Below are 12,998 nucleotides of genomic sequence, written 5' to 3'. Positions count from 1 at the left end.
ATGCATTGGAGGAAATTAGTCATTCTGAAATGTAATGTCAGCAAAGTAAGTAATTATCAACCAGGTTCAGTCCTTCTATCATCCTTCCAATGTGAGCTGATTCTAAGCCCAGTTCTTGAGATCTGACAGGACAGAGAACAAATCATGTGTCAGAAGTCACTCTTTGCATGGCAAATGACCAGCCTAACATTAGGGGAACTTTGTGGGTTAATGCATCCATTGTTGAGATATGCGAGTGACCTAAATTTCATAGATTAAAATTCCAGTGGATCTGCTCAACCATGAGACCTCGCAATACCTGTCCAGTGGGCTCCATTGTTTTATTTGTGTAATGACACCTTATGTTACTGTGAGAAACAGCTTTGCTTTTCATAAAAAAAAAAAATTTAAGATTTTGGTGGATATTGTTCTTACTGTAAACAAGGTAAAGACCACAGCATCAGTGCCCTATAAACTGTGGGACATGGACACTGAGTAAAATCCGGAGATGGGACATCTCTGAGGCCAACAGTATTATATAAACATACTTGTCCAAATAGGTTTTCTGTGTTTGAAAACTTAAGTAAGTTATTGGGAAGCAAAACATATCAATAAGATCAATCACAAACACAATTTTTGGACAATGTTTCTCCTCCGTCTCAAACGTCTTCTAGATGTTTTGCATTGCTCACAAGATTTTCAGTTTCAAATACTGGATTTATTGTGAGACCCAGCATATTGCTATGGACTTTTCTATGAAAATGCCCCACCCCCCAACTCCCCTTTAAATGTTACGCTCACTTGCAATATTTCACATTTCATGTACTTATTGTAGAAATTAAAAACACTACTGAATATTAGCATTTTCTACATTTGTCAAAAAATGTCCTCAACCCTCACACAATGTGTAAACTTGCTTGCAATTTTTAACAATTTACATAGATGAGAAAATGTAGATGTTATTTTACCTGATATGAGAAACTGGCCAAATCCCTATCATCGATGGAGGCTCAACACTGAAAAAAGCTTTAAGACCTGTGCACTACATGGATCGTGAGACTAACGTGCCATGTGTAGCTCCAATCTGGATCCAATGAAGAGAATGTTTGTCCTGGTAGCTGAAAAAATGAGCCCTCTCTGGATGAACTGGGGCACAGCCAAAGAGCAGCTTTGGACTTTCAGCCCTACACAGCATACCTCGATTTGAGAGGCAGCTGAGCACTGTACAATGTGGGGTTAAGAAAAGGAGTGAACCATCTCTAACGTAGGGTGAAGTCAAGACTTGTATCTCTAAAGATGCAGGGTGCAGGAAAACCATCATGAGAGCAATTCGTACTGCATTTCCCCCGATGAGCACAGGGGTCAGCCACCTCCACGGTGAGCAGTAATTGAATTACTGGGAGGACTCATTACATTTTTAATTAATAGTATGTGTTTGTGTATTTTTCCTTGGAAATACGGGGCCTGAAGGAAAAGATTCTGTCAATTTGAGAACTTAGCTGAGGTGAGAAGATAACAGAGGAGCAGGGCTGGCTGCAAGATGGCATTTCAGTGAAATGGATATAGTTAGTGAACATTACCAACTCTTTGAAAGAGTGAACTTTAGGAAGACTGCGGGCATATCGACCTGTGTGTTACAGAAAGTGAAGTTGAGAGTCTTCTAATTAAAATTTCAACAAGCTACACAAATGCCAGTAACATACCAACAGTATCTGAGAATCTCCTACGTGATAAATGCACAAGTACTTGTAAAATACTAGCCCTGGTCACTCATAAATGTAATATTAATATGCCTGGATTTCCTGCCATTAGTAAAGCAGATTTTGTACTAAATATTTCTTATGTATTGGGCATTTCAATTATTGAGATATTGGAATTAATGTCACGCTCTGTCAATATTTGCATACCACAGGCTGACTCACAGGCAGACAAGGAACTGATGAACTGTAAATAATTAACAGGGTAACTACACTCCACAAACAGAATGTTAGTTCCTGGAATGTAATAAACTGATGTAGCACTGTTAGTACGGATTGTTTGGTGGAAGTTGATAGAGTATTATAATGAAAGTACTTTATTTTTTTTAAAACAACATTATTTAGACAGTTATATTTAGTTAAAAGTTTATGGTTAGGCAGCGTGAGATGTGAGTTGGGTGGAGTTAGAGTGAACCAACAAATTACAGTCAAACGTGTCCATGAAGTAAAAGCAAGCCTGCTACTCCCAGCTCGTGAAGTCTGGAAAAAGGGTGTCAAAAAGAGATAAGCTCATGCAGTGGTCTTTTTGGAGTAACTCACTGCACCATGTTGGAGGGCCTTATCCAGCATACCTTCACAGCTAAATAATGAATGCCTCCAGCAGCCATCCCTATCTGGAGACAATACTGAAAGGATGACTACATATAGCTGCCTACAACTGGCAAGCTCTCGTGGAAAGTGTTATCCATTGGGGGTCGGCAACAAATAAAGTGACCTCCTATGGCACTAAAGGAAAACAAAAACATAGCTAATTGTCATTAACAGAGTATGGAAGGGCTGCATTATGTAACAGATGTTAGCTCCTAAAGGAGACAACATGATGGACTGCATGTGTTAAGCAACGGTACATTAAATTTCATATCATGCTTCAGTATGATTTGCAAAGTTGATGAACACACATCATATGGGCCAGTAAGACCACCCATGGTAGAGTATATGGTGTGTAGCATGACATGCAACCAACAGGCTCTCTGTAGACAAGCGTTGGTCCAAGGACGGCTAGTCCCTTGCTCACTGGTTGGCGTTCACAAGTGGACACTGTGATTGAATAGAGGTATAATTCCCTATAACACAATTCACAGTAGGACCTGTTCCCATAAAATAAGGGGCCTTACCTTCTTAAATCCCTTCAACAGACATGAGAATGTAAGCAAGTACAATAGCTGGGGGTGGCTTATTTTGGTGCTCTGTGTGATCAGAATTACCAGCTTTAGTCCAGTCAGAAGCTTTGACTGCTATTGTCCTAGCTCACTTACATCAATGTAACTGCTTCCAAGGGCACTTTAATGACATCCAAAGATGAAAAACATTATACCTTCCTGCTCCCAGTCGCAAAGCTGGTCTCCGTCTCTGGTGGCACTTCCTAACACGTCTTTGGGTACAGCCTGCATGCGTGCGTCCACCTTCTCCTGGTTGGCCAAGCTGCCAAACCCTTTCATAGCCCTCTGAAAGAACATATTCAGCTCGGTGAAGTCCATACCCTGGAGCTCCCGCAACAGGTCCAGCTGCTGATCGTAAGAAAGCTCCTCCCAGTACTGCAGCAGGTGAGTCTGGCCAGCCTCTGCTAGCCTTTGATGCAGCGCATTCATGTTCATGGCGAAGAAATGACCAGGACTCCAAGCCGCATCTGAAACAGAAAGGCAGAAAATGGACAATAGTGAAGTGAGCTCTCAGGATGTCTAGTGCATTGGGAAGCTCAACATAAAGTCAAGTTACAGTCACTCAAGATGAAAGCCCTTGCCCAACAGAGAACTGATGTGTACTGTGTAACTAGGATTCTTGGAGTGTAGATTTTTTCCAGGTTGACAGCTGTGGGTGTGTTTTTGTGAATGCATTAGCTACTTACAATATACACTACACACTGTTTGTTAGGGGCTGAACAATCATCACCTTTAGAGAGTCATGGCGCTGTGCTCTGCACCAGAGGTCTGGCCACATCGCAAGCACTAGGGAAAACCGGAATTGTAACTAGAAAAAGAGGAACACTTGAGCAGGATTGGAAGAAAGGAGACTGTATAATCCTTTTAAAACATGTTTGGAAAGTGTTTTTCTGAAACCAATGGTAACTCTCCATATGCATAGGAGGCCAATTAGGGTCCATACATTGTATCAGCAAATATGAAGGTTCAAGGAACACCCCCTTATCGCCACGGTTTGTATTAATTAAAATACAGGAAAATGTAACAGTCATTACAATTAATAAACAAAACAGTCACAGAAACATAGGGATGAAAGTAAGTAGGTGCATCGCCCAGCATTACAAAGCTACAAACAGATTAATGATTCCAGTTTCTACATGCGCTTTAGGTCCTTGGGTGCCAGGTGCCACGTGCACCAAGAGTACCATGTTTAGTTGCTCCACACACCACAGTTCCCAGGATCGCACCTGTGCTATGCACTAATCTTTCCAGGAACGTGACGCTCCAGTTACAACTTTCAGGATTAATGCTGCTCCAGTTAGTCAGCAGAGGTCCTTGATTCCCCGTTCTGTAGACATTACAGGTACCAGTCTGTGTAGAAACTAAGCATCGTAAGGCACTGAGTTCCAAGTGGTATGAGTATTACTGTTTCATGATTAGCACTGCTCCAGGCCACAAGAGCTGCATGCTTCATGCTGCTATGGGCCACACAAGCTCCTTGCTTCCAGACACTTTGGTTTTTATGCTTTCACCTTTCAGGTGCTCCTACCAGCAGGGGTTCCGTGATGCCAGGGGCTAAAGGGGCTCCACTATTACAGTTAGCATGCCAAAGCCACAAGAAATTCATTTCTCCCAATTGCCTTGCAAGTGTATTTGGGATCCAATGCTCCCATGGGTTCTAAACGATTCTGTGCTACTGGCTGTCACCCCCTGAATAAAAGGAGTTCCGTTCTCCCAACTTTGTGCACAAAGGAGTCCAATACTCCCAGCTACCTTGCTCCAGACCACTGGGTTTCAAATGCCCGGCTGCCCTACCTCAGACACAAGATGGATCATGCTCCAAACTATCCCACTCCAGGCAACAGGGCCTCGGTGCCACCAGCTGGTTTAATTCAAACACAAGGGTCCCATGCTTCTAGTTGCCATTGCTCGAGACGGAATGGATGCCATATTTTCTGATGTTATGCCAAGTACAAACAGAGGCTTCCATTCTCAAACCTATATTTCCCCGGCATAAAGAGATTTTGTGCTGTATAATGCTTTCCCAGAACACATAACTTCCATGTATCTAAAAACAATATCACAATCGCATATCAATGCCTTGGCAAAAAGGATCCATAATTCCAGCTACCTTAGAATCTAGGGGTTACTACCATAGAGATATGGGAATCTCTGTCAACCGGTACTCTACCTAGACGTAGGAAATTCAGTGCTGCTGTTGTCCCTTTCCTCTGTGTAATGACATATAGCTACTGTGATGCTTTGCATTTGGCTACCTGGGTTCCCAATGGGGGATAGAGATGCAGTTTTACAAAAACAAAAAAAATCTAGTTGACATGTGAGCTTCCATTTCTGAAACAATTATTTGCGCCTGTCACGCTTGCAGTTACTACTTCTGGTCACCAGCAAATATTTAGCACTGACTAATAATCCTGCAAATGCTTAACAGCACAATTAAGGTATTATAGTATTTATTGATTTATTAAAGGAGTTTTAGGTGCTACTCAAAAGCAACCTAACTCTGTGGTTGATCTTTCGTTCCAGATGTACCGCAAATCCCTGATTTTAATAGTGATAGATCCTCTACATTTTTTTTATCCTGTTTTTGATTTTTTAGTAGTTCAACATGTAGATCTCCTAGTCCAAATGAATAACTTGTATGTCATATTTTGCACCAGCCAACATGTATTTTAGTCTGTGCATATGTGGGCTAGGGAACTTTATAAAGGAAACTTATATTAACGTTTTTGACTCATGAGTAAATTGATTTAGCCTGCATTCCAGAAGCATCAGCCTGGTCATAGAATGTGTGCAGTATGGATGTTCATGTTCACTTCAGAATATATAAAAAAAAACTGAAGGTATCACGGTTAGAATTACTCATTGCTATGTAGCACAGATTCTAAGCCCATTCTCCTACACCAACAGTGACACTAGTACCTGATCCCAGTACCATCAACCACAGCACTTGCCTTTGCACCCTCCCCACAGAAACTAGATTCAGGCGATAACTAGCACAGGTTTCTGCCTCACATCTCTTGGAAGTTAATGCCCCAGCATTAATCCGTGCCCCATACCCTAGCACATGTTCATGGCCTCAAACCTTGGCAATTGGTACAGATACATTCTGATCCCTTTAAACTAATAACCAGAACACGAAAACCAGAAATTATCATCAAATACTACCCCTGGCTTCAAAATTTCTTTATGGCTGGTGCGAATCTGAACTATTCTTCTCGTCCCTTTTAATGTTTTTTGCCCCTGACATACCTCTAAACTTTTGGCAGCGGCTTGATAGATGAGACTTTCTATTTCAGTGGTATAATCTCAATTTCTTTAACCAAATACAACGTTATTTTAACTTTAAGAAGTGCATTTCAATCTGTATGCTTAAGACACACTGGATTACATGCATCGGCAAAGCCAATAGGTCTTGCTTGTGGTCAGCGCTGACAACATGGGAGGAGGGTGGGAAGGAGGGAAGAAGCTACATCATGGGAGGAGGGTGGTAAGGAGGGGGCAAACAACAACAATGTGGGAGGAGGTAGGAGGTAGCTCCTAAAGCGCAAGCAGTGGAAGGCCACTGGGCAGTACTTGGGTCATGCTCCATGGGAGCGAGGAAGAAGTGAAGCTGACACACTGACCAAAGATAAGCAAGGAAATGATAGTGAAGATGAACCCAACCAACGGTAAGCAATGGGAGGGTCTATGACCCCTGAAAGTAATGAAAATGGCTCACAAGCAACAGGACATGCACTATCTCAGGCAAGACCTAAAAAACTATTCAAATACAATGGCAAAATGTATAAAGTTATTATTATTTGACATGTGTTATGTTCCGCTACTCTTTTTTTCCAGCTGTGAAATACATCTCATCGTGCCAGAGGACAGCTCAATGAGCTGAACATTCTTCAATTCGACAAAGTGATAATTGTCAGGTGGTAAGTTTGCATCTTGGCCATCTTCTGGAAGGAGTACCATAAATTATGTAACATTAGTACCTATTTTCTAAACTGCAATTTTCAAAAAATCAAATTATTGTTATATATAGATTGCTCACAGCCCTCCTGATGGAACTGCTGCAGGGAGGCAGGTGGGTGCATTTGAGACCAGTCAAAGGCCAGAGAGTTGAAAGGTGTGGCCTGGCAAGGTCCTCAAAAACATGGACAAACTCCCCGTCAGTGCATCCTGCCCCGGACCCTGTCACACGGCCAAAGTTCAAACGTATAAAAATAGGGTGATGAATTAAGCTATAACCGGGCATGTGTAAGAAATTTGGTATTGAGAAAGGAGAGACAAAATGGTGATTAAAATCAAGATTTTAAGTAAGTAATAACGAATAAATAAAATGGAATGGAAATGACAACCAACTGGAGTGGTTTAATGGACTCTGAATGATCAAGAACATCTTAAAGTGACTATATACCCTTTCATATTTATTGACTTTAGGGGATTAATAACACCTGAGGGTACCAGTGTCCATTATTAAAAGACTACTGTCTTTAATATCTTTCATAGTAAATGTATCAGGCTCATGGCATCTGACATAAAATTACCCAAAGAGCCAATCAGACCTGTATGCGTTATCATTGCTTTGCCAATTTAGGCCTACTAAGTTCTGCACTAACAATCCCTCAAGGCAACTCTCAGGCATAAAGTCACAAAAATATAAATATACACAAATTTGCAGATGCCAAAACGATGTTCACCTCCTCTTAATGTGGTTAGCAAAGATTACCATAAAATCAATCTATCTGCATGACTTCTCAGAGGGGGAATAAAACACCAAAACGGTTGCCAACTACAGAAGTCAGAGAGAATCCATGGTGTTTGTCAACAGGTTTTAACACAGAGTAATAACAATCCACTCTTATGGGCATTTTTCCTTCAACAAATGATTTTGTCCATAAATAAGTCAGAACTATTGCGTTTGTCATTCATTTTCATATTAAGAGGGACCAATGGCTTATGACATAACTTTTTCCAATGAACTGATGAGACCTATAGCATATATCACTGTATTTTCATCATAACAAATTGATGCCTTCTATACTGCACATAAGCTTTCCTACACAGCATCTGTTGCTATACAGTCATAAAGTTACATATATGTAGAAAATGACTCTAGCCAAAACAACATGTAGCCCTTCCTAACGCCATAACAAGGATTCTCAAATTCCAAAAAACTTACACCAACTGGTTTGTTACAGGGGTAACCAACACCAAAACCCTGTTCCACCATGGTAATTTCTTAATCCCTGTGCTAAAATACCTGTCTACTAGCGTTAACACAGTGTATTGACAATATACCCTTGAATGCCTATTGACTTCGATATTTGCTTGTCACAATAAATGTCAAGCCTCTTGCCTTTGTAATAGTTTTTCATCATAAACAGATGAGACTATAGCTTTGATAATTGGTTTGCCAACATATCTAAATCAGTCCTTCTGTTTTGTCCATAAACTTTGCCACAAACCACAAAATGTAGTACACACACTCTTTTTTCAGTGAAAGCACACAACTTCCACCCCATCAGAATCTGTATATAGTAATACAAATTTGTACAAAACAAACCCTTCCTCAAACGGGACAACACAGACTCTCAAAGTGCAAATCTTCTAGATCACAGGGAGAAGGCAATCAACACTACTTGGCAATCTGCGAGATACTCTGTAACAGAATACCTGTCTAAAAGTTTTAACAAAATGTAACAACGAATGTATTGGCTTTAATATCTGCTGTTCAAGTTAAGTCAGGTCCACTGCATTTGTCATAACTTTCACAAGACAAAAATTTCAATACCAGCACTCTTTTTCAGGAGAACCACACATTTTCTGCCCAATCAAAATCCATACTCAAGCTAATCAACATCTGGACGGAGTCAAGCTCCTCTCTCAGTAGTCTGTTTCAGTTGGTCACATAAGGTATGGCTACAGCTGTGCTATAAAGCCAGACTTTACTGGATGTAAAGCAAACATATCTGAAAATAACTCAGAATTGTACATTGAATTCAATATTTCCAATCTTTATAAATGGCATAGTTTATTTTTCAAATCGTTTTTATTCAGGAAATTCTGAACAGAATGTAAAAAGAACAATGAACTAAAAGAATGTAAAGGGACACATTTGCAAAGGCTTAATTTACTTTTCAAGGGTCTCAGCCCTGAGAAAAACACTCGAGCCATTTGGTCCTCTGCAGTAACCTAGGGAAAGGGATCAGATTTACATGCCTCCAGGAGGAGAGCCTTCTCCTTTTCAGTCATGCTAAACCTTCTACCTCAAACAGATTAGTGCGACTGCTAGCCCTTCCTTCAGTGCCATAAACGCCTGTGTGCGGCAAGGAACGGGCTTTCATGCAACACGTGGAATGCAGGAGATAAACAAAAACAACAGTTAAAGATTAGACTGAATATACCCCAGCAAAGTGTATATTTTGCTATGCTTTTACAGGCAAAGGGGGAAACAACACTGAGCGCAACTGGTGGCATTATGATTGGTGGGGGCAGCACATAAGTGAGTGAGCAAGTCAATATATGTTCACGCATAAAGTCCTCAATGAAGGTAAAAAAGTAGTTCTATAAATGTGACTGGTGGAAGGGTACAAATCATCTATTCAAAACTATGGTAAAGAGGATATGTTCCAGTGGAGGAACAAACACAAGAAGTGAGATGATAGTTGTTGAATAAGAAGCAGATAAGAGTGACAAAAAAAAGACAACGTGAGGTAAGGGATGAGAGGACAAAAAGTCCATTATAGATTTTTGCTATGGTCCACAATAAGTCTTGTCTGTAAGCGAGACCTTATCAGTCCATTTAAACGGGCAGCAAATGCAAGTTAGGACCCATGTTTCGTTCCCTACCCTTCTACTAATGCACTGGCACAAAAAACCTGCCCCCCCCCCGGCATTCGTCTTGCTCCAAATCATTGCCTCTGCACAGCGCTGAAATTGAATTATATGGGTGTAGGTGCTCGCTGACCTGAGTGCTATTGAGAAGTGCGAGTACTCTCCCTTTCAAATTACGGCAGTATAGGTATTCGGTACCTGCGAGTACCGTGCCCATTTTAAGAAATGCCTCAATACTGCTTCTTGTCCCAGACGCGTGCCTCTGCACTGCTTTTCCGGGCACTTTTACCTGGCACTTATTGGTACCCCTACTACCTAAGCGTGCTGGGAAATCCATGTCTACTGGTACCTGGCATCACTTTCTGACGTTGTCTATAGCTGTCTGCTCCTTGAACCAGTTTTGAGTCAAGCACCGAGTCAAAGTCGGGGACAAACATGCTTTCTATCCCCTGCACTGCTTTTGAATTATACCCACAGTACATATTCATGCTTCCACACCCATGAACTGCTTCATGGTCATGCTGGCCTACTACTAACCCCCGGTTTGTGCCCCTACTCTGGGGGGCTATCAGCTGTCATAAGAGCCCCAGCACACTCACCTAGTGTCTCTCCGAAGCTTCAGGGACTCGTGCCGCCTCTGAGCAGCGATGCCAGTGCCACGGCATCCAGTAGTGCTACCGAGGGGCGGAACCGACTGACGTGGCACGTACGAGCGAGCCAACGTCACACAGGGTTCCGGCAACCCTGCCCCTGGATACGGGTGCGGCGTCCTTCGTAAATCGTGCGAGTGCGACTGGGTAGGGAAGTTCCGGCTACGGACAGGTCCGTCTCCTCCTGCATTCTTGTGGCTCGCCCGAGGCTTTCCCTGGCACCCGGCCTCTATCTGTGCCAGTCACCCTGGTCTATATGAGGCGCGTTCCTCATGTATGTCTAGCCAAGTTAGGCTGGAGGCCTGACAGCCCGGCCGCGGATGTCCTCGGGCGGTCGCTAGGCCAGAGTGCCCGTAGGGTAAACCACACTGTAATAAAGTGCCTTAAGAACGTAAAACACTTGCGTTATATGGAATTACAACTCGTATATTTATGTAGCACTTGCTGCCTCCTTGCGGACAGCAAGCTAGAAGCATATATTGTGTGTGGTGGTGGAGCGTGTTGTCTTTTTAATCCTGTGTGGGAACCCCCAAGGGTGTGGTTACCGTGCTTTGGGATGCAGTGCTTACCACTGTGTTGAATGAAGAAATGAAGGATGCGCAGTTTAGGATAGCAGCGCTGCAGGTCTTATGGTCATAGTATGCAATGCTGGTCGCTGCCCTGGGTTGTCGTGGCATGTCAGGTATGGTACACATAGGAGACCAGGCATGAAGTAGAGTATAAAGGTAGCATATTTTATTCCAATACCTGGGACTCACAACCAGAGAGGCAACTGATCCAACGGACTCCAACCAGTTCTCTGCTGGTCATGGAATCATGTGAAATCATACTGTTACAATCATTCTACATTCCAAGAGTGTAAGACAGTAAAGAAGAAATCCTTAAAGTGACAATATAATATATAAAGAAATTTAGACCTGCAATAAGTGCCATAACAAGCATAATACAGTTTCCAACCTCATAAATTTGTTTCAATTGCTCTGGGCCTGAGCAGGCAAGGATAGGGCGAGGTGGTGGGGAGACGGGCTTTGTAACTTTCCTCCAATATCTCAATGTTATTATGAGATGTGAAAAAGAAGACCTAGCTATTGGGGAGCTGCAGAGGTGGACGAGACCAGCATTGTCTGATTAGCTAGTTTTATGTGATAGATCTCTTCAGTTATTTCATGTTTGTTCTGTTGGTGATGGCTGATTTACTGGGTTGTACAGTACTGGATGATGGACAATTTCCACAGTAGATATGTCTTATATGAAGAATGATTTGCATATGGCTGGGTCTGATCTGAAGTGGCATGCTGGGCAAAAGAACAATAAGTTAGAATGCTATACCGAGTGATTGCCAGTGGTTACACCTATTGAAAACATTCCTCCCATCACCTTTTGTGTGTTTTTCATATATAATACGAAGGCTAACCATAAGTCAATCATTCTTAGTTTAGCTGGATATAAAAAGTAGTGTGGTGATCGGGTTGGGGGCATACCAATACCATTGACCTGTAAACTGTAGATTTTACCCGAAGGTACACATTTATTTCCAGGTTCTATCCCAGAGTTGTGGGATGACGTAGTTGTGTTGACAATGGCCATGTATTCAACTGTCAAAGTGTATATGTTCCAGAATGTGTCAAATCTTGTCTGGTTGTGAAATCCAGAGTTTGGTGCTGTGGCCTGCCAAAGCAGTGTCTCTGGTGGACTCTTAATGGAAGGTGTGATGATGATCTTTTGTGCAAGCTTGGAACACAGTGGGCTGTTTTGTTTGTATTGTTTAAATGTAATTTTAGGCATAGTGGTCCTTTTCCTTGGTAGGCTCTGTGGACAATGCAGAGTGCCTTGAAAATTGCCTTTCCACCAATAGGTGGGCAGTGGAGGTACTCTATGACTATAGTCTTGTGTTCTCTTAGGTGAAGGCGGAGAAGGAGTCTTGCCGCAGCATATTGGTTATATTTTGCCTATTGATGAGTCTGGGTGCACCAAGGTATTGGCTGTTGGCATACTCAAGCTTGGAGATTACAAATGTGAGAATAGCTTTGTGTTATCCAAAGTATGAGAAGATGCAATGCAGTGTTTTCATTGTGTTCAAGGTGTTCTTTATGATGTGCTATCAAATATATGTTTGAATCCATGTTTTTATCCCTGGGTTTCTGACTTCTCTTGTTGTTGGAGGAGTTTCGAGTTCTTGGGCCATATGGCGGTAGGTTTGTATTTTTTCATTAACCTCAGGTCATGATCTCTGTCTTTACTATGTTGAAATTTACATGGTTGATCATCATCCATAAGTTTATGACATGAAGGCAGTTGTCAAGTTATGAGCTGCAAACATCATCTGGGCAATCTATTTTTAGAATGATTTAGGTGCCATCTGCATAGTTGTAGCAGGAGAGGTTGAGTGAATTAATTCCGTTTGTAAGGGAGTTCAATAACCTAGTTGCCCCCGTTTCTCTATTAGTTCTCAGTGATTTGAAATTTGACACTTCTAGTTTTGCTTGTCCCTTTGCACTTAAATATCAAAGTTTCAAAGATGCAATTATGGGAATTTTTCATTAAGATGAGTCCATTACTAGGAATTGGTTGTTTGTAGTGTCGCTGAAAATAGTATATGTTTTTACTAGAAAAACGAAAACTGAAGG

General features: G+C 41.8%; 1 protein-coding gene across 2 annotated transcripts in view; it reads right to left on the bottom strand.

The window, feature by feature from the left end:
- UAP1 (UDP-N-acetylglucosamine pyrophosphorylase 1) overlaps nucleotides 1-10,751 on the bottom strand; it is a 185,699-nt gene extending 174,948 nt beyond the window's left edge. The window contains exons 1-2 of one of the 2 annotated variants that reach the window (XM_069231099.1): nucleotides 10,321-10,751; nucleotides 3,052-3,363 (exon numbers count right to left, since the gene is read on the bottom strand). In XM_069231099.1, coding sequence (XP_069087200.1) covers nucleotides 3,052-3,331 — 280 coding nt within the window. In that variant the 5' untranslated portion in view covers nucleotides 3,332-3,363; nucleotides 10,321-10,751. The remainder of the gene's footprint in view (nucleotides 1-3,051; nucleotides 3,364-10,320) is intronic. The other variant, XM_069231098.1, reaches the window with a different exon arrangement.
- Nucleotides 10,752-12,998: the final 2,247 nt, after the last annotated feature.

This window comes from Pleurodeles waltl, chromosome 4_2 (assembly GCF_031143425.1).
Source record: "Pleurodeles waltl isolate 20211129_DDA chromosome 4_2, aPleWal1.hap1.20221129, whole genome shotgun sequence".
NCBI classification, from domain to species: Eukaryota; Metazoa; Chordata; class Amphibia; order Caudata; family Salamandridae; genus Pleurodeles; species Pleurodeles waltl.
The sequence above is the reverse complement of the archived record's forward strand: the minus strand, read 5'-3'. Positions and strand labels throughout refer to the sequence as shown.